General features: G+C 40.4%; 1 protein-coding gene across 2 annotated transcripts; it reads left to right on the top strand.

The window, feature by feature from the left end:
- Positions 1 to 3,203: 3,203 nt before the first annotated feature.
- LOC145437731 (uncharacterized) lies at positions 3,204 to 4,617 on the top strand. Of its 2 annotated transcripts, none has more exons than XM_080315024.1 (3): positions 3,204 to 3,448; positions 3,542 to 3,659; positions 3,760 to 4,617. In XM_080315024.1, exons 1-3 carry the CDS (start codon positions 3,272 to 3,274, stop codon positions 3,933 to 3,935), a joined length of 471 nt encoding a protein of 156 aa, XP_080171150.1. In that variant the 5' UTR covers positions 3,204 to 3,271; the 3' UTR covers positions 3,936 to 4,617. The 2 variants fall into 2 exon arrangements, with proteins under 2 accessions (XP_080171150.1, XP_080171143.1); XM_080315017.1 differs by having other exon boundaries at positions 4,213 to 4,617.
- The last annotated feature ends 20,890 nt before the right edge of the window (positions 4,618 to 25,507 follow it).

Below are 25,507 nucleotides of genomic sequence, written 5' to 3' on the forward strand. Positions count from 1 at the left end.
CACTTCTAGTTGAATTGAATGCATCTAACAAACATATCACAATTTACTTTTGTAATGATCAAAGTATGTGAAATGGTGCGAACGGATTAGGTATTATTCAAGCGGCGGTATGTCAATTCACCTAGTGTGATATCTTGACACCGGGTAATGCGCGAAAGTGTTTCAATTCTCACCGCGGATTATGATGATAAAGTATTGTACCGGTTGTTAATCAGCAAACGAAATTGTCGTTTCATCTTTAGTCTTGGGTACTGGAAATATTTTCTGATATCCGTAATACGCAGAGTGATTTTTACCAAGGTGGAGTAATTTTCCTATCAAGAACATTTCAGACATACATAGTTTTACAGCTTAATGTTTTAATAACATTGGTACTGAAAAGTTTGTTGCTGTCATAACATTTACCATAACGCCGGGTCTAATTAACGCAAATAATTTAATAATAAAGTAATGATCAACTATTACAAATCTCATATGTCAAATCAATGTGTCAATCTTATGTCCACAGCATGATAACTTTGAATATAACACCATTGTTCGATTGTAAGAAATGAATTCTCAACTACGTTGGTCGGACTTTCAAATCTCGTATACTCAAACATATTATGTTAATCTCAAGTCGCCGACACTGAGAAGTAATTACTTTTGTCTTACAAAATATACCGAGTAGTAATTAGTTTGTCTTGCAGAATATACCGCGTAGTAATTCCTCTATCTTACAGAATAGTAACGACTTTTCAAGCTGAATAAAAAAAGATGTGTAGGGATATGAATACAACCAAGCTTGTTATGGATTTTAGGTTTTAGTGATTGTATGGATTCGTGTATGTTTGGCTGTTTTTCATACTGATACTGTTTGAGTTGGTTGGGTAAGTTACAAACGGATTTACTTGACAATGTTTTCGTGGTTGACTCTTTGAGTATGGTAAGATGGTGAGATGTCGAGACGTAATACTATTTCCGTACACTCAATTACAACAAAACATAACCCGCATTCAAATAAGTCGTAAGCTACAAGTGGATTTAAAACTTGATGCTGTTTTGTGGTTGACTCAAGTCAGTAGTCATGTTTGTGTTGATTTCGGGAATGATCATGACGAGTTGGTCGGGTAAATTAGGTAATGTGGTTGTAACTATAACCGTAAAGAGATGCTGACATCCCAATATCTTTTACGCTGTCGTATATGGATTCAATTGTGATAATTTAATTCACGCTGTCGTATATGGATTCAATTGTGATAATTTAATTCTCAGTTATTGTTCTGACACTCAAATCTCGTATACTCAAAATATAATATGCCCAAGTCAAATCGTATATGCACCGCTTAATAAATACTCTGTCTTACAGAATAGTATAACGACCTTTACAGTTGGATAAAAATTATCGGTCCTATGAATACAACCAGATGAATTAATTCAAGTTTGTGAGTTGTACTGATATAGCCAAGTAAGTGAAAACTAGATTTTAAACACTTGTTAATGTTGTGAATAATTCTTTTGAGTATGGTAAGATGTTAAAATGTCTCTTTGACAAACGGAAAGCTGGATCGGGAATAGAGTTGTAATGTTACATTACTTGTTTCAAATCAATGTGTGTATAATATCGAAACGGGACTGTGGGGAAGTTGCTAGTCATGTTTGTCAATCCTATTTCAATGCACACTACGCCAAAGTCAAAATAATCGGTTTCGGGTTAGGATTTTACAATTATTTCACACCTTTTTGAATAAGCGTCAACTTCACAGAGGATTAGGGTTGGGTCAGAAATAAGTGAAAATTTGTCGGTATTCGAATCACCGACTACGCCGGTTCTATGGTAAACTAATTTCTAAAGTAACACCTTGCGACTGATTACTAGATTTAGCAAACTATTTCGCACTTCAGCGCGCAGGTCATTCGAAATATAGGGCGCGCGCGTAATCCTCACAACAAGCCGTGTTCGCAAAACGGATGTAGTTAGTGGGTCGCACATATCAAAACGCAAGCGCAAACATCTGTTTTTCAAAATCACACAATGTACTGCGGTTTAGTGAATTTCCCGTCGGAAATAAGTGACAATTTGTTGCTATTCAAGTTACCCACACTGATGGTTCTGATAGTCGGTATTTATTAAATCTTACCAGTGAAATCTAGTTCTGTGACAAACTGATTACTAAAATTTCACCGCGTGAGCGATCGGTATGGCTATGACACCAAGTCGTGAAAGATGGGTATGTCTGAGACATTATCTTGTCAGTGATCGCGGGGTTTTGCAAACTATTTCACACCTTTTTGAACTTTAACTTCACAAAGGATTACGGCTAGAATAGAAATAAGTGACAATTTGTTGGTATTCAAGTCTCGCCGGTGATGTATCTGTTATTCGGCACTTATTACACTTATCATGAAATTAGAGTGAGAACATAAAGCGTCAAGTTGTTGTTTTCGAATTTTGATGTCGAGGTGATAAATTTACGCATTCAATTACAATTCAACTTCGGTTGTGTATTGAGTGATAGATCGATTTGCCGGAAGTGGTATCTTGTGAGCGATCGTAGGATTTTACAAATATTTCACATCTTTTTGAAGTGTTAGTTTGCGAACGCGACTATTGTTGATATTCGAATCGCCGTCTGTCGCACGCACTGCGTAAATCCTCACAACAAGCCACGTTTCCGTTTGTGCGGTTATTGTTGGCGACTCGTACATATTCAACACCACGCGAGAGATACCTGAAAGTACGAATCACGACCGCGCCCATAAGAACACATGGTGAATCACCACAGAACCCGTAAGAATACACGACAGGCGAATCGCCGCCACCGCCTATAGCAAAGAGGGTGAGTCACGACCCCGAGTTTTCACGGTGAATCACGACCACGCCCTATACCCGAAAAGGCGAATCACGACCGCACCCATAAGAACACATGGCGAATAACCAATGACACATCACCAGAGATCTGGTAAGAAACAATGGCACATCACGAGCGATAGGGGGTCTGAAAGGGTGCCATCACCAACACGAGTTTTCACGGCACATCACCGACGAAGCCTATACCGGAAAGGGTGCCATCACCAGAGATCCCATAAGAACACATGGCACCTCACCAGCGGAAGGGGGGGTCAAAAGGGTGCCATCACCAATACGAGTTTCGCGGCACCTCACCAGCGGGCCCATAAGAAACAATGGCGAATCACGAGCGATCTATATAACTACTCACCGATTTTGTTGGATAAATCGACCGCTCGATCCATATGCAATGTCAAGGAGTCAGCTTGGAAACAAATTCAAATGGACTTCAATATTGATAGAAATACAAGAAATGTCAGTGATTGGACGAAGCTCCGAGCTCTATACAAAAACCTTAAGGCAAAGGCGGCCAAACAAATGACGGATATCAATAAAGAAAATTTCAAGACTGGAGGTGGGCCGTTCAAGGATCACGATTTATCTCCAATTTCAAATAAGGTTTGTAAGCCAACTTCCTTTCGGTGTGAAGCGGTTCTTTCTGAAAATTGCTAGTCTAGTTTCTCGTTTTGAATAGTGCGATTCCATTTCCAGCTGCTTGCAATGGAGCTCGCTCAATTCAATCCAACATTACCAGACTCTGAGTTGGACACAGACACAGAAAGAGCTTCTTTTCCTCAGTTTGGTGGGTTCATTGCAAGTACAGAAAAAGGTTGGTAATCAGAAGCTCAGCTGAACAGTCCTTTCAGCGTTAGATACTATTCGTGTACCGAATCACAATAGTTTACTATAGTTCGTATGCACTCCAGCAGAGATGCGAGCACTCGTGAGTTTGAGCATATGCAATTATGCATGCGAAGATTCGAGTGATGCAGTAATCTTGAGAGAACATTTACAAAAACTTGGTACTAAAGTGATAACATGCACATGCCAATTGCATATATATATGTGTCCGAATACACAGATATGCCTGCTTGCATCTCTGTGAGTCTGTGTAATGCATAGAAAATGGATATATAGCATATAGGGGTCCATAGTCTACTTTCTTATTCACTCACCCTTATCATCAACAATCAGGGCTCCCCATAAACATGTCAAAATTTATGGCTTTGTAATTGATTCAGTGTTAGTTGACCGTTTAAGCATTTGTTACCCTAACGCATCATTTATCTGTTCATCTCATGGAAAATACATTATACATGTGTCACCAAGTATCATCTCATGGAAAGTACATGTGTCACCAAGTATGTCTTGTTTGATTTCAGATGAATTGATCACACTGACAGCTGAGGTGTTGTCTCCGTCGAGCACAGCACCTGCTGACGACTCGCTACTATCTACTGAGTCGAGCAGACATCCCATCTCTTCGAAATCATTAAGAATGTATGCCACTACTCCGGAGAAACAAGCTTCTCACAAGATACCAGGTAGGGATGGTGTGAACGTGAGGTTCACGTTCGCGTTCCGTGTGTGAACCTCAGAAATTTAGAGGTTCGCGTTCACAAACGAACCCGTGTAGGTTCTGCACTGTGAACCTTTTTCATATATTACAATTTTCACTTCATTATAATAATTTCTTTGGTTGAAATTTATTGCATTTCAACTGCAAGCCACTCTATGCATGGCGTTGACAGCATAAAAAAATCAACACTAAACGAGCATGCACTTTGACGATCAAATGATCTGATACCAGATCAATCTTCTGTGGATTCAAAAATATTGTACATAAAATCGAGGCACATCAAAGGTGCAATAGCTGGAATATTATAACCCGATATTTTTACGATGTCATGATGCATCGTCTTGCATGATGTCTATAACTCATTATTTTAACAAATTATGCCCGCCACAAAAACAATTTTTTCAAATATTTGAAAATGTTATCTTTTTCCTAATCAAACGTGAATAGTACAAAGGGAATTACATTTTCACGATGTTTGTGGAATGCCTGTCTGCAAGGTCCCGTTAAATAGGACCTAGCTGGAAATTATATATTGCACGTCCCTATTATTGATGCTGCGGCCCGCGGCATCAACAAAAAGTAGCAAATTGACCCGCGAGCACATTTGAGTTTGAGACCTCTAGTTTAAAACACGTTTTAAACCAGGGGTCTCCAACACGCGGCCCGCGGGCCGCATGCGGCCCGCGAGGTCATATTTTGCGGCCCGCGACCTGATTTGAAATTTCGGAAGAAGGCTTAGTAAAGTATTTTGAAATGCTGAAATTGATTTCATTTTTTTAAACATATTGTTGTTGTTGTTCAAAGTAAGTTATTCTCCTGTGTCCAATATCACTATTCCTCACTAGCTGATACGGCTTCGGCGATTGCATTATCATTCCATGGAGGAAGAACTTGTTGATATGACCATTCATATTTTCTTGACGGGCAATGGCCCACCACTGCCGAGACCGAGTCGCTTAGAAAACGACTTCGGGCTCCTCAAAAGATCAAACTTTACGAGGAGATAGTTTTCCAGCAAGAACTGTGTCCAGGCCATCCGCAGCCAATCTACGACAGTAGAAGAAACGAATTGACTCCCTAATTATTGAGAGATTTGAATTATTCTTGAAATATTCTCCGCGCTGCACGCGGTTCGATGCGAGTTTGGTTCCGATTTTAATATAGTAGTGTGCTTATTGTTATCTGAGCCGTACAGTACAGATGCGAACAGCAGAGGAAATTGATGCGCCACATAAAGAAATACCTATTAGTAATCGTGTTCTCCTCGTGAAGGAAATTTGTTTCTGGTAGGCATACGTTTGGGCAAATCCAATATATTTCCACTATACCGACAATCCTGATGTGAGATAGCAACATGTAACAAAGGGGACTAATAACAATTCGCCCACGCAAAATGCAGCACAGCATTGATAACTTCGCTAAATGTTTGAACACACCCCCTGCATCAACTCTACCGGTGAATCTGATGACATGGGCTGAAAAGGATAAATATTTGATAGTAAGGAAAATGGACGTAGTTTATTTTTGTCCTTGATGTTTTTTGCGGCATATACACCGACTCATGATACACATGCACACGATCTGCGCATGCATATGCATACCATGAGTGCATGATGTGCATATGCCGCTGGACAAGGAAGGTACATATATAGCCTTGTATGGCTTTCTAAGTCTTTCACCACCTCTCCACACTATCCCATTATTGCATGAGCATCAAGCGGGGAAGTCATGGATACCAGTTTTACTGATCAGGTCTTTGGTCTGACCCGGCCGGGGATCGAGCCCACGACCTACCGATCAAGAAGCCGGACGCTTTACCATTACGCTATCTCGTCGATAATAGGTGAATAATAAGTAATAGGTGAAACTATACTGATATTAATGACGAAATTTCTCATGGTTGCGGAAAAATTTTCGCGCTTCGCGCGTCTACAAAACGAATCCCTTGACTATTCATAACATGACTACTCGCGATTTCGGTGTGCATAGTAAGCCGATATGAGTAAATAGATTAGTTTAGAGTTCACCGGCAACGGACAATGGACATGAAACTGCGTTGCCTATTATTATCTCCGTATTGAAGTCATGCGGCCCGCGGCCTCTACGAATTTCGAAAATTGGCCCGCGACTCATTTTGAGTTGGCGACCCCTGTATTTAAACAAAGTGTTTTAAACAAACATTTGTTTTAAATGCAGCCTTAAATACAATAGTATTTTACAATGGGCGTCTTGGATAAGGTGTGACCAAAATTTACATCCGTCCAGCAAGAGTTTGAACCGCGTATTTCGAATATCGGTCAGGAACATATGGCGGACACAATGCTGTTGCATGAGAATAAAGGGGAATCTATATAGTGTATGAGTTCTTTAAATCTGCGAAGCACACCACGGAATGGTAATTGAGGTATCTCGCTTCGACATATACTGCCACGCAAGTTCCAAACATCTGAAGCAGGCGACATATCGCTTCGTCGTTCGGAAAGAGCATTATCAAACATTATTCGTGAAAACTCGAATCGATCTATTAATCTGAATCGAGTTATCGCGAAGTATTATGAGAGCCTTCAATCCGTCTATCATATTATGCTCATTTCCAAAAGCTATTTAGCCATTTCCATAACCTATAAGCCGCAACAATGTAGGTCTATAACGCCTATCTATCAAAATATGTTACCATAGTTGTGACCAAATATAAAACGTTGTGTCTTAAAATCAACGCTCCGTAATACTGTAGAAACACATATGCTGGTATAAAGTTGTAAACCTCTTACAGGTATTGTTACGGTGAGATATCATGTAAATACATTGCAAATCTTTTGAATTGAATCCCTAATGAAAGTATGGATAAATATTCAAATTATTCGACCGCACTGGCACTGACGGCACATGGCGCAACTTCCTATTTCTTCTCACAAACAAATCTATGTCACAGGATGTTTGTATAGGTAGTTTTACATGAATAACAAATTTTTGAATGAAATAAAAAAACGTCGATAAATGTTAGGCGTAGTGATCTGTGGTTATGGCGTAGGACACCTTTCCACGTTTTCTTTGCACATTCGGTAGATTCTGTGATACTCTGCTTTCACCACGAGATTTATACCAATAGGCCTTTTGCAGGACTTCGATCACGTGACTAGATACGCATAGCAACAACAAATTGGTTAGCAAGCTACTTTCTCGCGCACCTGCTTCAGTGCTAAATATCGCACAGTGTACTGTTGATTTCTGGTTGTAAACGTTTCGGAAATTTGTTGTAGAAGTCATCAGAGATTTACCTATGCTAGATGTCAATACTGTACAACGCACATAGAATGATATCGTCAGAATTACGCAGAAATCAGTCGTTAACGTAGCCGTATTTCGGATACAGTATATTATCGTTTTCGGGCTGTAAACGTTCGCAAGTGTCATGGAGATGCGCAAGGATTCAAATATATTGGATGTCTTTGATTCATGAACTATGTAAACTCCTTGCGTCAAAATGATCAACATTGTAGCCGTTATTTGGTAGTCAACTATGATTTTATGACACAAAATTCGACATTGCAGGACATTGACTGCGTGATATTTATTGCAGCATTAAGTTAGGTGTGGATAGTATACTATAGTTGCATTGTAGCGGTAGTTGGTAATCATTGCAGCATTTTGATGATTCATATCGATTGCAATATATATAGGATACTGCTATTTTTAAGCCTAAGAGACAATGACTGCCAGTGCCAGTACGTTGATGTGTTATGAATTCATGCAATGTGCTACATACCATATATATATTAAATATCCTAAGCTATTGTATGACTTCTCAGTTGAACAATTCAAAATATTTAGACCTCTACACACACCTATATTACAAGTTATTGATCATTCTGTCATGCTGCCAAGTGCCACTACCCGAAGGAAAATGATCATCAGCTCCAATTGAGGGTGAAACAAACTGTCCCGGGGCCTGGATTACTTGATTGATTGCCTGGATTGGATTACTTCACTCTATGGCACAGTGCAAATATCTTGAGTTTCAAGACATATGGCTATACCACATGTATAAGGATTAATGATCTGATGGATTATCCCAAGAGAGCCGAACATAGGCAACTAAGAAATTGATGATGCCCTCGTCAAGAATTCAGCCTGGAGCCAATTATTATCACCACATAAAATTTGGTCATGTGGTGGAAGGCAGCGTGGTTTCATGCCAACAGAAAATGTCAGCAGATGATCTGACCACTGACTAACTGTCCTGAACTTCTTTCCCGATGTTGATGTCTGCTTTGAAAATGATATTTCATTTGTGTACAGCAAGACAAGCGCTCTTCCGTGGATGCTATGAATATGTCTAGACAAGTGGCTATGGAGGTAGAAGAAAATACATAGGCATAACAGTCTCGGCAGTTATTGAACTTGATAAGGTTAACATCCATTTTTCTTCAACTATTTCTTATGCTCTGGGTATCGAATGCACAAAAATTGATAAATCGATCTTTTTTGCAAGTTTTTTTGTAAATTCAATGAATCAAAGAATATCATAAGTTCAGAATATTACGGAGTCAATGCGAAAGAAACAATGTTAGTCGTCTTTAGAGGATGTTTCTGAGTTGGTTGATCCAATACACAGAGGGGGTCAGCCGCGAAGTACTATTTTATCTGAGTACTAGCGTCATTATGAGTTTATGATACTTCCACTTCTACTTGACACTTTTTAGGTAGTACTTTTTTGTCAGGTTTGGGATTTTGTCAACTAGAATGTAGCTTTGGCGCATGATTGCATCCCCTTCAAGCGTGAGGTTGAACTGGGCAAAATAGCCCCAGTACCACGGAAACTAAATTAATTTTTGAAAATTGCACTTATTTGTGGTGTCATCACCCTTTTGCGTTGATCAAGAAGATGCAACATGCAATGTTTACAGTTGTCACATGGCATCAATTTCTAAAACTAAGTGACCCTCAACCAAATCTACTTCATGTAACGAATTTCTTGACCGCTTTTCAGAAATTCATTTCTACTTCCACTTAAAGTACTTTGGACATGTCCTGGAAGTAATTAGTGCTACTTGTACTGGAGTATAAATTAAGGCATTACTTCTACTCGGTTCCCAACAATGACCACGTTGACCACGTCTGGGTATAGGATGACCGATATTGTCACTGCGTTTGAGCTGCTCTAAGAGTTATATGATAGTTACTTCCCTTAGTTCGCTAAATATCGCACATATGTGACATCAACTATTTATCAAAATCGAGTGTGATTTGCCAAATCCACTTCAATCGCAGTTGCGAAGTAGTGGTTATAAAATTGGCATTGTATAAGGCAACAATAAAGTGCACTGATTTGCTTAGTCTTGACGGCAGGTTCTCCCATAAGATACTTCCGATGTGTTCAGCGACATTTGTTTTATAGCAGGCCGCCCGCACCCAAACCAGCAGACAGTATATCCTGATCCTTGCGGGTCCCGGCTGCTTCAGCCATATCTTCCATCCAAAATCAGGCTCCACAACAGACAAATAGTACTGCTTGAACTAACAAATACTCTTACCAGAATATAAGCCAATCGCTTTACTTCAAATGCATAAATTTAAGTACATATGATCAGAGTTGAGTACAGTAATACGACTAGGTTACCGATGGATTTCTGCGTAATTCTGACGATATCATTCTAAATGCTTTGTACAGGATTGACATCTAGCATAGGTGAATCTCTGATGACTTCTACAACAAATTTCCGAAACGTTTACAACCAGAAATCAACAGTACACTATGCGATATTTAGCACTGAAGCAGGTGCGCGAGAAAGTAGCTTGCTAACCAATTTGTTGTTGCTATGCGTATCTAGTCACGTGATCGAAGTCCTGCAAAAGGCCTATTGACACAGCGACCTTGGGCCTAGTGTTTATAACTTGTCATGCATGAGTGAGTCTCTTATTTCCTGACAGCTGTTGTAGGTATGAAATCGGCAAAGGTCGAAGCCTGTCGCTGTTAAATTGAGTGCGGCATTTGATGATGTTCGGATGGTGACTTCCAGCGACTCGGTTAATGTAAGCTCCGTGAGATTGACTTGCTGTTGGGTCATATATTCAATGGTTTACTGGGATATCGTAGTCCTTCACAATCGAGTGCGTCGTGATGTCGCACGAGATGCAACTCGCAAATTCTTCTCGCAAGCAAATTAACATCACAGCATGTAGTCGTCGTTTTAAATAGGATACGTTTACTCGAATTGCAACAAAAGGACATAGTTTGGCGTTGCGATCGTACCGCACGTACTGAGGACAGTTTCCTTTGGTTATTCGTTCAATAATTATGTTTCTCCCGTGGCCTAAAATAACTTAGGTATAGTAGGCCACTTTTACTCTACCCTGACTACACAAGAGATGTATACCAAAAGCACGTAAAAGCCTAGCATCACGAGTTATCGCATAGTAATGCATGAGGGCGTCTCACATTTCCGCACAGTGTATCCAATTTGCATGGCGCTTTAGCATCGAAGCTGTCTGATTGACCTAATTCTCTTGCCATGAAGAAATGCGAGCACCGTTAAGGCTCGAATCACTTGGTGCTGAATCTAGCACCATACTGAATCGATTACTACTGAGCTCAGGAAATCAATTCTGACTACGGCATCGTCTTGCGTCAGATGACAAAGAAAAAATGCAAACATCAGCTGGACGAGATTGACGGGATCTTTAATGTAGCACGTGACTTATTCGAGATTCAATTAGTACTGAGATCTCTAGTTCGATGCTGACCCCAGCTTCATCTAGCATTTGTGTACGCTGTTCTCCTGGTTCTACATCTACACACATGACAACTGTTGACTGAAAAAGTATGCGATTAGCATTATCGTGCCTCTCTACCAACAGCATACATACATGTCCTGTGCGAGACTGATTTCCGGGTACTAACGTGGCTTGTAACAGTAGTAGCATATGTAAGCGTCCCAATATGGAGCTCCACATCGGAAAGCTCGTAACACAGACCCGTTTTATAAATCAGATCGTGAGATGATGCACCCTTATTTCAATACCTCGACGATAACGCAAGTTAGGCTGTGCTCAGTCAACGCGGGATATGCTTGAAAGTAATCTTCGTAACTATCTTTAATTTGACATATAAATACATTTTTATTCATCTGTCATTACGGACAGAACCGAGAAAATAATTATTAATTCTACACTCAAACAATTAAATAACATAGTATGTAGTTACTAGTTATAGTTTTCGGGTTACGAATATTCGAATTAAAAAAAATAAAGGATACTTTGTCCCATTGCGATCGTACCGATTTCGTATGATAACTTCATACTTCACACTTTCCCGCTTACTACGTACTGGACTCATATCAAATGGAGATAATAGCCTCGCGCCGCGGGTTTTTATATGGTGCAATAGTACTAAACTCATTTTATCACAGTTCTGTTAGCTATGAAATCGATGATGAGGTAATTGCTAGGGATGGTGTGAACCTCTGAAAGGTTCTGGTTCGTGTGAACGCGAACCTTTTTGAAAGGTTCTGTGTGAACACGAACGTGAACCTCGTGACGTCATATTGCTAATTCCAACCCTATCTTTCAATGAAGTGATAGCCTATATTAATGTACACGATACCTAGCGAAGACTCGGGCCACATAATGTCACATTGCTGAAGTACATATTGGCGTTTTAAACGCCGCTAAATGTATCAACCGCGGTTATCAAAGGATATAATAATCTCATAAAATCAATACATTCCGACGCTTTGCCAACAATTTCGACGAGGACTTACCAGGGAATATAAGCTTACGCCTTAACGGTCTTTGCCAGACCGGACAATGTGTTCGGAGTCTGAGTATTGCTACATTGATATTTAGCAGAGTGTAAAACGGGTTTCTATACTCGGTACCGATACCATAAACAACAAGTTATATAGCAGTAGCCATCACCTCAATCGCACGGATTTGGTTTTAGATACAGTAAAGATATGAAGTCAAGATTGATCCCGTACGCCCGCTCGATTTTTTACATTATAAAACGACATCAATATCATTGATTGGTTGAATAAGCATCATTCGCTGACTACGTATATCGCTCGTGATGTTGTGTGATTGCGGTTCAAGCTCACAGCAGAGAGTCACTAAATTTCACAAATGGAAAGCTGGATATTTCGAGAAATTTTTTGTAACAAAAAAGCAAGTAAAACTTTTAAGGTTGTCAAGGTGCATGCTCGTTTAGTGTTGATTTTTTATGCTGCTAGCGCCATGTATGGAGTGACCCGCAGTTGAAATGCAATAAATTTGAAACAAAGATCTTATAATGAAGTGCAAATTACAATTTACCAAAAAGGTTCACAGTGCAGAACCTACCAAGGTTCTGTTGTGAACGCGAACCTCCAAATTTCCGAGGTTCACACACAGAACGCGAACGTGAACCTCGCGTTCACACCATCCCTACTAATTGCTAGAGTCGAGGATGTTAGGAAGGTGACTGCTACTGACTTTGTCAATCAAGGCGCCGTGAGAGTGACTTGCTCTGGTATCATATTCGATGGATTACTGGAAACATCACACTCATTCACAATCAAGGATGGGCTCTGGTGTCACACGAAATGCTCCTCGCTATTTTTTCTCGCAATCAAATAGACAATACAGCATTCATGCAGCTGTTGGTTTTAGTTGGTTACGATTGTATTTTAATTATAAAAACATTGGAAACTGTTTCGCATGGGGGTTCGTATCACGTGCGCTGAAGTTATATCGTGTAGCAGACCTTTCCACTTTCATTCATAAAATTATTTGTTTCTCTTGGGGCCTACGATAACTTAGGTATAACGTAAGGTGTCGTAGGCCTCGGTTCTTGTGCTTTCATTTCCACTTTTACTACGCAGGAGACGTATACCAAATTGACGTAAAATTTTCGCGCCACGGGTTTTACATGGTCATGGTCATGCATGAGCGTGTCTCTCATTTCATCAAAGTGTAGCGACCCCGTTACGGCGTAAGCCAGTAGCAATAACGGGATCGCGGTTGTGTTACTGGGCTCGGGACCTCGTCTCTTTGCGACTGCCGCCTGCTCAAACGACACTTACAATCACGGCACAACTAACAACACCACAAGTCTATGCGGTTATAAGATTATATTAATACGACACAAGAAACTCATAATTACGATGCTAACGGACACATATAACGGAACCCAGACGATCTATAACTCCTATACGATACACACTGCACAGGAAACTGTAACAAAACTCCACACAAGCCTCACGCACAAGCACACATATACTAGGGTTGCCATACGTCCGGAATTTCCCGGACATGTCCGGAATTTCAATGTTAAATCTGCGTCCGGGAGGAATTTCTAAAATATGCCGAAATGTCCGGAATTTTAAAGTAAGCTAATAATTTTTCCTAACTCAACATAAACAATAATAATTTTGGGCATATTTATGCTACATGAAGTTTTTCTTCGCGCTGTGCGCGATTTACTATCACATATGTTGGTTTTAATATGGGGCTTACCACCCTCGCTAAAACTGCGATCAAAAATAAATAAAAATAGCATCCATTTACACAAATAAGTCTAATTGTAATCGCAATTACAAGATAACGGTATATTCATAGAGTCGGTTTAGGCCATTTGGATGCTTTATTCAAAGATAGTGGGTCTAAACTTGGGGGTAGTTTGCCTTTGATTCTTGGTTTCGCGAATATGTTGAACGTAATCCGCTTCAAAAATAGGCCGTGGGTAAGTCTGGGCAAATGTGCCGACTTTTAAATTAGTAATCAGCTTATCAAATTTTGAGCTGGGCCATGGAACAGTTTCAAATTGGAGATAAAGTCGCGAACATAAAGGTTGGAAACCACCGGATGTGCGGTGTTTATATAGCTAAGTGGTGCAGTGCGCGCAGGCATTAGGCTGGTAAATAATCTTATAGGCGTGACATGAACATGACTTAACGATGTACAATTACGATCCTTGCATTTTCGAAGTCATAATCCTCCTCCAGCTCTCCGGCTAACTCTGATCATGTGGGCGGAGAGAGGATCAAATTATATAGTAATATATGAAAGAACCAATATTATTGAAATAATTCATTCAAATCATTGCATATAGGAAGCCCCCATAACTTGCATCGATTACCCTAAGGTGGGCCCAAGATTTTGGCGGGAGGGGGCTGAAAAATGTGGCTTCGGCCCTGGTTACAACTTACAACACACAGCCACGTATTCCTGAACCGGATCGTGACCACCTCTAGTCGACAGACAAAGCTTTGCTAGCGTGACGTCATATTGATCGACAATGTGCGCATGCCCCATTTTTAAATCCGCTAGTGGGCGCTAAAGAGCGTCCGGAATTTGTGTTACAAAAATATGGTAACCCTAGGCTTACCATACGTCCTCTTTTAAGAGGATTTGTCCTCTTTTTTGACTTTTTTGAAAGTGTCCTCGGAGGACGCCCTTTTGTCCTCTTTTTTGAGATTTTGTCCTCTTTTTTGAAAATTTAGGTCAGATTTAGAGGAAATTGCGAGTGATATGCCGCAAATTAGCGCAGAAGTGAAGCTCCGATGGGTATTTCGGAGGAAAAGGGGTGATTTCAGCTCTGAGCGAAAAGAAGACCTTTTTTTTTTTAGTCATCCACCTGGTAATGTGGAGTGAAAAACGTGTTTTTGAGCTCTGAGTGGAAGTGATGACCTTTTTTTTTTTTTTTTTTTTTTTTTTTTTTTTTTAGTCAACCGATCATGAAGCGGGTGAAATTTACCTGTTTTTGAGAATTCTTCTCCAGTTATGCTTGACTAAAATTTCTGAAAAAGTGTCCTCTTTTTTCATTTCCGAAATATGGTAAGCCTAGGTAACCCTAACATATACCCATCAGCCTAAACCTAGCCCAGCAGCAGTCTTGCCATCTACAAGCGAGTACGGACTACCAACGGGGCAACATCACTCCCTAGGTGCTCGCGCAGCACCGTCAGTGACTAGGCCGTGCCCCAGCCAACCATCCGCGCAGAGATTCCGACCGGTACGTCCAACTCAAGCCTGCAAATACAAGACCAACTATACCTACTACTTCACGCCCTAACTGCCTAACGCCACCACTACTTCACGCTGCTGCCCCAAACTACTAATACTTCACGCTACCAAACGCAGAGACATACTCACTCGCATCCATCTTCAGCCACGCTCTCAGCCAACTCCCCACTCAACTCACTCAACACGCGGTCTCCAGCCATATCACGCGCAACAATATTCTAAACGGCAAAATACAGAACATTCTGGAAACCTCGGGTTTCCACAAAAGATTATATCGACTCTGCATGATGCTTTAATATCAAAGTTTCCTGAGTGATCGGATTTTGGCGCTCCCCACAAGGAACAAATGCACACATTTTCTAGGCACGAGTGACTTGGCGCCTAATATATCACGTGATCGAAATGAACATAAAAATTTGTAAAATTTCTATTCACCACATTAACTTGTTAAGTTCTCTATAGAAATGTTGCTAAACATATTTGGCTTAACTCCAACCGGTGGAAGCGGAGTTATTGCCGTCAAAAATTTTTGGATTGGAATAAATAGTATTTACGGAGCGGAAATTCTTCAATTGTTTATTTTTATATTTATTTTCATATCATAAAAATTCTTCTCGTGTAGCAATGCGGCTACTGGTTGCAATTGAACCAAATTTGCTGTACAGGCTTTAATGAGGTAACCTAACAATTTTAGTAGTGAGTGTACCAGTAAGGAGATATCAACACGAGAAAGCCGTTGCCACATACACGTTTTATAAATCCGATCGGGACATATCGCAGCATGTAGATGGTATTCTACATACGTTACAGCTTTTCGAATTTAGGAAAACATGAGCAACTGTCCGGCGCAACAATCATTTTATATACCGAGGCGATGGCGTAGGACACTTTTTCACGTTTTAACTGGTACTCTGTTTCCGCCCTTTCTCGGCAAGGGGATGTGTACCAATACCAATTACATTCAAAACTTTGCGTAGCAGGTTTTTATGTATTGTCATGTATGACTGCGTCTAATATCATAACAGCTGTTGTAGCTATTAAACCGGAAAATGTCGAAGCCGCTCGGGGCTCGATGTTAAAGTGAGTGCAGCGGTTGGTGATCGTAGGATGATGAGCTTCAACGACTTGATTAATACGATATCCGTAAGATTGACGTTCTGTAGGGCCATATTCAATAGATTAGGATCCCTGTATATCGCACTCATTCACAATCTTAAAGTGAGCTCTGATGTCACACGTAATGTTACCCGCTATTTCTTCTCGCCAACAAACAGATACACAAATACAAATAGGTATAAATAAGTACACAGTATCTATTTGTAGTTTTGAATCGGTTGCGATTTTTTGAATTATAAAAAAGATCTTCGGAAACTCTATCGTTTTGTGATCGTACCCCGTACAGAAGGTATGGCGTAGGTGACTTTCCTGTTTTATATACCAAATTATTGGTTTCTTACGGGGCCTGCGATAACTTGGGCATAAATTAATTATCATAATCCTGATTTCTCTGCCTCCACTCTTTACTACGCAAGGGATGCATACCAAATGACCGTACGAACTTCGAGCAAGGGGTTTTACATAGTCATGCATGATTGCATCTCTCTTTTATTCACGGTGTATCGAATCTACATTAAGGCTTCTCTACACGGCAAGTCGCCGGACCAAACCAAACCCAACGTAGCCGTGGTTTCCATCTACACGGTTTGCTGTCTGCGGTCCGATGTACCGTGACCGCCGTGTTTGCGCAATCTATTTACATTTTATTTACACATAGTAGAAGCGTGCTTGAAACTAACATGGTTATGATGCTTGTAATCCAAATTTTATATAGTGCGGTCCGCGAATGGATTCAGATGTCGAATGCGGCCCGCGAGCTCAAAAGTTTGCCCGCCCCTGATCAAGGCTATGCTAAAATGCTATATTTCACAACAACAAAATATACTCATATCCGATTCCTCACCCTTTGAATTACACAGAAGAACCCACAAAGATACTGTTCTTCTTCAGGAATACTATAATATCTGTATACTATACTAGTAGTATAGTATACTAGTGTATACTATATATTATATCCATATACTATACTATACTACTATAATATATTTATACTATACCACTATAATGTATCCGTATACTATACAATATACTATATACTGTGCACTATATACTGTATACTATACTATATACTGTGTACTATACCATACGATATCCGTCTCCACTCCACAGAAACTATAATTTCCCGACGAGACTACGGTCCCGCAGACCGACGAGATCGCTCGCTGAGCGAAAGCTTCCAAACCGATCCGTGAATTAGGAGAGAAACCAAATCGATGTTCAGTGAACCATAGACATAATAAAACAAACTAAAGAAATCCGGTTTGGTTTGGTCCGGCGACTTGCCGTGTAGAGAAGCCTTATGCTTTAGCATCGTCGTTGTCTTAGAAAAACGCGAATGTTAGTAATAGCGCGCAAGTATACCATGGTGCTGAACGTAGATGGCTGATTCGAGATTCGATCACCTCCGAGCAAAGGCCTTACTTCTGATCTGAGTTCAGAGTTCAGACCGCAGCTTCATATCGGATTCGATGACGCTCTTTCCCTGACTTTACACACACGTCGACCTTGAATGCACTCGATAAGCGTGTCTCTATACCAGTGGCTCTAAACCGCCGGTCGGCGGGCCGGTGCCGATCAGCCAAATATATTGGAATTCGATATCTCAATTCCAAAATGTAAAAAGTGTAATGCTTGTCCATTAGTGATTTAAAACATCAGATTTTAGATAGATTCATGAATTTGGAACGTGTTTTCTGCATCGTGTCGAAGTAGACAGTTCATGGTCTACTTTGGATGTTAGTCACAATGGGGCATGAGTTGTTCGAAACTGTTTAAAAGTAGACTACAGCTCGGTGCGGACAAGTTATATATGAGAAAGTGACGTAGACTTCTAAACAAACTTCGCCAAATTCCGACAATGCAATTAAACGGCACGTGGCAGAGAGACCATAACAGCAAACAGTAAAGTCACAATTTTTTCTCTCTCTCTGCTCAGGTAATCAGATTTATCGGCAGAGCTGAGTGACGTGTTGGAAAAGGTAGGGCATCTAAACAATAATTAAACATTTTCGGGAAGACCCGTTGGTATATTGACTTCGTTGATGCTATTTCGTGCCCTCCTATATCTAGTGAGATATGGAAATCGCTAAAACGCATAAAAAAGTACTTATCCGGCTCTGGCCGCACCAGAAAAAGTACTGATCCAGCTCCAGCCAAAAATGAAAAAGTCCGGCCGGATAACCAATCCAGCTCCGCACCATGCTCCGCACTAGCCCACACATACTTGGTGTATAAGCGGGTGGCTATGGCGGCAGTGACACGCTCAAATGTCGAGTAGAGAATTTCAAAATAACGACCCGCTAGTGGGAGCCCGAGTTTTGGGCTGAATGTGTCCATGTCCATATCAAGAACTGAATTAAATCGAAAAGCCAGAAGCAAAAGATAATCGCTTTATTATTTTTGTTTTTGTGACTCTCTGCGAAAATTATGTCATTCGCGATGTTTTGCAGATTTGCGCAACTTTCAAGTAGAACCATATGAGGATATAAGATGAAGAGAACATGTAATTTTGCCGTAATGAATAATGCTACGAGCACTCTACGAGAACTCTATATATCCCTGCTCGTAGTGTAGACGAACATACGTGTGCCTATTGCATACAATCCACTTATACAGATATTGAGAGCTGCCGTTACGAGTAACGGCAAAGGACAGCTCAATTTGGATTCATATCAGCTATAGCAGCAGTTGGATGCTTGAGGCGTCGACGTGGAAATCGTCGTTTTGAATTTGACGTGTACAAAATTTCAAATCTTTGTCAGATGTACATACTTCTCGCCCAGCAGTAAAGTTCGAACCTAATTTAACAATTAACATGAAAAGATATCAATAATGACGCTACATTTGAAAGTAGGCAAAGTGGTTTTACCCACCTGTGGGGAGCTGTCTCTATTGTATTGATAACCGGGCATATATGGCATGGCGATGGTCCTTCAATCATACTACAACACACCCCACTACTATTCACTGCATGATAATAAGTAGTGGAGCTTGAAATTTCGACGATTCTGCTATCAATAACCCGATATGGCCCGAAAATATGCAATGACATTCTTTTAGCCTTGGAGCATATGTCATTTTCGTTTTTTTAGTTAACGTTATTTCCATTGTGGCCACACTCATAAATTTCGTCGACTACTTCAGCTCGGGTTCAAAAGCCTCCCCCGATGATATATATATCGCTGGCCTACCCTGACCGCACATCATTGACAACTACGGCGGAGTGTAAATGATTTTTTTTTCAAATCGAAAAAAGAAGTTCCTCAATCCTGACAAATGACCTAAAACTTCAATAAAAAGTGACTTCAGGGGATTACCACCATTTTTAGCCGATAGCCCCCAATTTCTTCGCGTGGGGGGCGGGGGGGGGGGGGGTGGCCCATCTCGGCAACCAGTGGTCGTAGAGTCATGATATATAGCTCAAAATCTGCGGAAACATCATGTTTCTATCTGTCTTAAGAAGAAAGTTTTCTCTATTGTGAACACAAAATGAGTTGCCAAAAGCACTATATACGCACATTTTTGTTGAAATTCAGCATTTGTTCTGCACACCAAATTTGACCCAATTCCAACCAGTAAAGACCGTACAATCTTGAATTGAAATTTTTAATTTATTGGGGAAAATTTGAAATAAAATCAAGTTGCTCGGCTTTTACTGGTTGGAATTAGGTCAAATTTAGTGTGCATCGTTTCTTTAGACCGACTATGCTGCGTTCATAACGGATGACAAAAACAGTGAGCGAGCCTCCTACAAGCTGTGGAAGATCACCGGAACAGATATGCAGATTTCTCGAAATCAACCATTTCATCCACCTGATTCATGTAATATTTTGCCAAGTACATCTCTTTCTTTGCCATATTTTTTCGTTTCCTGTGATGTTTAATATGTGGCTGTGAGTGGATGTTACATTTACAGTTGTATTTTTGCACATGGGGATCCAGGAAATTAATGAACAGAGCCGGGTAGGTTTGAGGGATGTAGGATATGTGATCCAACAAAATGACCATCAGTTTAAGGTAGTTTTGAGCAGTTCTAAGGCAGTGTGGGACATGGAAATGATATCCTGAACTAGGAATGCCTTATATAGTGGGGTTTTGTAGCACTCCAAACCCCAACAGCTGCACAAATCCATGTTATATGTCACTTTAACTAGGCTAGGTAAAATCGTGACACTCAGATTTTAGGGGAATCCCCTATTTTCAGCTGCTATTTTTCCAGCTCAATGTGCACACGGATGCAGGGGACGAGTTACAAAAAAAAGTAGCCAGGATATGTTTTTAAGGTATAAGGCATGGGAATCGGACTGACAACCTGGACTTTTTGAAAGTCGGTCAATTCTGAACAACCCTAATGTACATGTACAAGGTGCTCTCACACTCAAAAGTGATATACAGCAGTGCCTGCTTCTACGATTTTCACACGCTGTGCGCTGCGGGATATAATACCTGATTCGAAACATGTTGTTCAAAATAACCCTAGCAAGCGTGACGGCAGTGTTTTAACGGGAAATTGACGATCTAAAAGTACGCGTAATTCGTTACACATGAATTAGAATAACCCACTACATTTATGAAAACATATGTAGCAAACATCGTCGCGTAGCGCAACCAAAAATTTCGGGATTTGACATGTTTTGTGGAATGTTAATTTGCTCTGAATAATCATTAAGGATATGTTCTACTACCACATCCTCTACTGCAAAGCCATTTTTCTTCAGCGCCCCCCCCCTCGGAGCCCAGCGCCCCCTGGGCGTTTCCGCCCCCTTCAAAATCGTCAGCGCCCCTTGGGGGGCGCTGGAGGCACGGTTAACAACCACTGCTGTAGGCGAAGGTGGTGTCTGAATCAAAGACTACTCCAAGTCGTTTCGGCACCTTCCTATCAGTGTTGGGATCAAGTCACTACCTTCGAGTCACGAGTCATTTCGAGTCATTGCACATTTTGACTCGAGTCAAGTCAAGTCAATCGATTTTCAAAGGTGACTCGAGTCAAGTCAAGTCACTCGATTTTTGGAGGTGACTCGAGTCAAGTCAAGTCAAGTCAAGTCAAGTCACGAGTCAAGTCACATTTCAAGTCAAGTTGCCCTTTCGAAGTATGTATGAGGCATGAATACGTCATTGCAATTTGCTAGCTGTCTGAATTACAGTTCGAGTGGTCATTGATTCCGAACCGATGAACGAATATAGAGTTAGATATAAGCGCAAGAAGGAGCTGTATCGGTCACATATGCGTAGAGCTGCTAAACAACGTAATTGCATAGTCTCAGTTTAGAGTTACCAGCCAAAATAGAGAATAGAGAATCGGAACGATAATGATGCAATACATTGTAGCCTACCCAGTTACAAATAGATATGATACTATTGGAACCTGCGACAATGGTTGAGGACTACATAAACTATATTCGACTTGAATTTCAATAAAACAATAGGTTTGGTTATGGTAAGAACAGATAACAGATATGTACATTTTGCTATTCTATTACTTTACTGCTTGAGTTACGACAACGTATACTGTAAGCTTCTATCATTTCGTTTGCGGTCAATTTATTTGTGAGAGAACAATCGAGGCTCAGTGAAACGCATGGTCATTGAATGATTGGTCGCTTTCACGGGTTACACAAGCGTTTATAGCGAACAATTTGAACATATGCAAGATACTGTGGTTTTTATCGACACCGATTACTTGATGACTTGAAATTGACTCGTGAATTTTGCTCCGAGTCACGAGTCAATCCACATTTCTGATACGCCGAGTCAAGTCAAGTCAAGTCATTTTAGCAAAGTGACTCGAGTCAAGTCATGCGAAAAAGGTGACTCGAGTCTGACTCGAGTCAAGTCATGACTCGAGTCATCCCAACACTGCTTCCTATCTTTTCATATGGCAATCTTGTGGTGTATCGATTTGATAAAATTTTTAATAAAATGATGATGACACTTTCCGTCACTGCGGTCGAAATGCCGAATTCCCAGGGTTGTAACTAAGTTACAAGGCTCCGAGTCACAATTCAATCTAATTTTAATAGTTTTGACTGGAATCATTTTCAATTCACCACCGAGTCAACTCCGAGTCCAAGTCAGCGAGTTGAGGGTCGAGTCCGAGTCATGGTACATGCATGACCTCAGATCCCAATAATGTCGTTACTTTACTTACTATTCTTCGAAATTAGGATGAAATTTCGGTCTTGGGCGTCTGAGTCTCGAGTCATATGACTTATTTCGAGTCATGTGCAATGACTCGAGTACAAGTCGAGTCAATACACAAATTGAGTGGAGTCGAGTCATTCCTGTCCGAGTCCAAGTCATTGTGTTGATTACTCAATACTCAGTTTCCAGTTGAAGTATTAAGCCCACTTTCTATAACTCTGTCTGGTGATATCAAATAGATCCCATTTACAATATACTAATTTTCCTTACTCTTAGCTGTTTCTGGTCGCATTTTAAAGTATCAGTACCAATAGACCAAATCCCAAGAGTGTGGTTACTTTACTGCTCTTCAAACTTAAAATGAAATGTCGGCCTTGCCGCCTGAGTCTTGAGTCATATGACTTTGGTTCAAGTCATGCGCATTTCCGAATTTTGAGAAAATAAGTCGAGTCAACTGAAAATCGTAACTCGACTCCAGTCATTACAACCCCGATTTTCAATTTGTCAAGTGTGAGTATTATATTAGTAAGAGAGTGAGGAATTTCACAAAAATTCAGTACGGCCCACTGTGGGGTGTGGCTACTATCTTTTTACAACAGTATCGGTGAATATAATTTAGATAGCAGGTTTTCTGGTTCCGTTCACACCACATTGTCTTCCATATGACATAGCCTACTCCATCACAGTGAAGATATTTGATATCAATGTATACTAATCGCGCAAAGTGTTTACACGATATCTGACACAAGTTCTCCTTATTGCTCTTTGTCTAAACTACTGGCCTTATAATACGGGGCATGGCATCATTCCATGACATTTTCTGAATATTTTATTCGAGTAGTTACCAGATACGTCGGGCACATCTGCCGCAACGTCTAATCAAGAAATCACAATTTTCGCACTCAAATGAGGAGTTACTAAATAGATATAATCAGGATCGAATGACCCACAATGGCACTCCGAATCGAATCTTAAATCAAGTTAAAGCTTCAGCACAACTGAAACTCATTGCAAGTTCGTGAAGGCATGTTCAAACATTATTCACAGAGGATTTAGTGCACATTGCAACATCTCATTTACTCCTTCATCGATATTTTTTCACCATTGCAGATCCATAAACTGCGAAAAATTTATCTGTTACATCCGTCTCGCACCATTTTTTGTTCAATAAATCGTACTTCTTAATGTCCCCAGTCTCGCCAAACTCTTTCACTACAAAAATCCAATTGCCTATGCGATAAGCAGCATTCTCGCTATAACAGAAATTCATAGATGGCAATGAAGTCCACTGAGCTGAAGTAACATTGTAACATTCTACGTTATCGATGGGATCTTCTCCACTCCACCCACCGATCACAAATATCCTCTGATAAACTGCAACAGCTCCACTACCACACACAGGATATCTCGCTGGCTCAAGGTCGACCCACTCTGATGAGGATGGAGAGAATCTGCAGAATGAAGAAACAACGGCACCATCTCGCAAGCCTCCGATACAATAAATAGAACCATCCAATGATACAAGACTTGCATGTGCAATTGCTGATGGTTTGCTTTCCAGTTGAAACCATTTATTTTCAGATGACTCAAATTTTTCAACATCGACTGTTGCTGTCAATTCACTTCCTCCGATAACGAATATTGATCCGGTTGAACAAACTGTGCGCGGAGACGGACCATGGTCACAAATCATATCATTCATCTTCTCCCATCCTGAATTTTTGTCACGAAAATTGAGTCGATGCACTGATTGAGTTTCACAAAAGACATAAATATAGGAGTCATGGGAAATCACTGTGAAAGACTCACGGAAATCACACACCACATCATGAAACTTTTCTATTTCCTCTGTTCTTGGATTAAGGGATCGGAGGCATTGTGCATGATGGTCGAAAAGAATTATCAATTTATCAGCATTATAACCTTCTTTCACATTGACGGAAGCCTTCAGAATATGTCCAGTGAATAACTTGTACAACTCCAAGTCCTTGCTTATACGGGGATGACTTTCTAAAACATATTGCAAATACACCGAGGAGATTTGATGAAACTTGATTACTTCGAGAAATTCGTGCAAAAATTCGCTTTTACTTTGACATTTGTCGATCCACTTGAGCGATAACGCAAGTTTTTCTTCTTCGCATAATTTTGATTCTCCCGATTTCAAAAGATTGAGAAGATCATCTTTTTCAATGCTTTCAAATCCAGGTTGGTTTGAGATATCCAAGATATTTTTGAGCAAAAATAATCTGCATCTCGAAGAAACATCAGCCAGTCCATAAATATCACCCACATTTCTGGTAGAGAAATAATTTTCAATAGTAAGTGAATCCGCCAAAATATTGGACACGGCTTGCTTTACATCTTCCAGCTGCATCATAATTGCGACGTGAAGAAGATCAACGATACTTCCATCAGGAATCTCAAATTCACCGGAATATATGAAATCGATGCAATTTTTTACACAATCTGAATCAACGTCTTTGAAAACGACCCTTCCTTCGCGACTCTCTTTCGTGTCGTGTTTAAGCATAGCTCTAAAATAAGCGGAGCCAGCCGACAATACATTTTTGTGGGTGCGATAGACATGATCTCCAGCTTGAATTATGAAATCACAATAATCGCTATCTTGCTTCATTCGATGCAATTCAGCCATCATACAAACTGCGTGCTTTTCCACATCAGGACGTACAACTCGTACCATGATAACTAATCACCCGTAGAGGATACAATAATAGAGACTAGTTCTGTTTTGAAAATAAACATGATTATATATAAACAGGTATTGAATTAGGGAGTGTTGATTGTCAAAATAAATAATATTGATGGATTAACCTGCA

This window comes from Botryllus schlosseri, chromosome 1 (assembly GCF_051294905.1).
Source record: "Botryllus schlosseri isolate E-star chromosome 1, Bs_hap1, whole genome shotgun sequence".
NCBI lineage: Eukaryota > Metazoa > Chordata > Ascidiacea > Stolidobranchia > Styelidae > Botryllus > Botryllus schlosseri.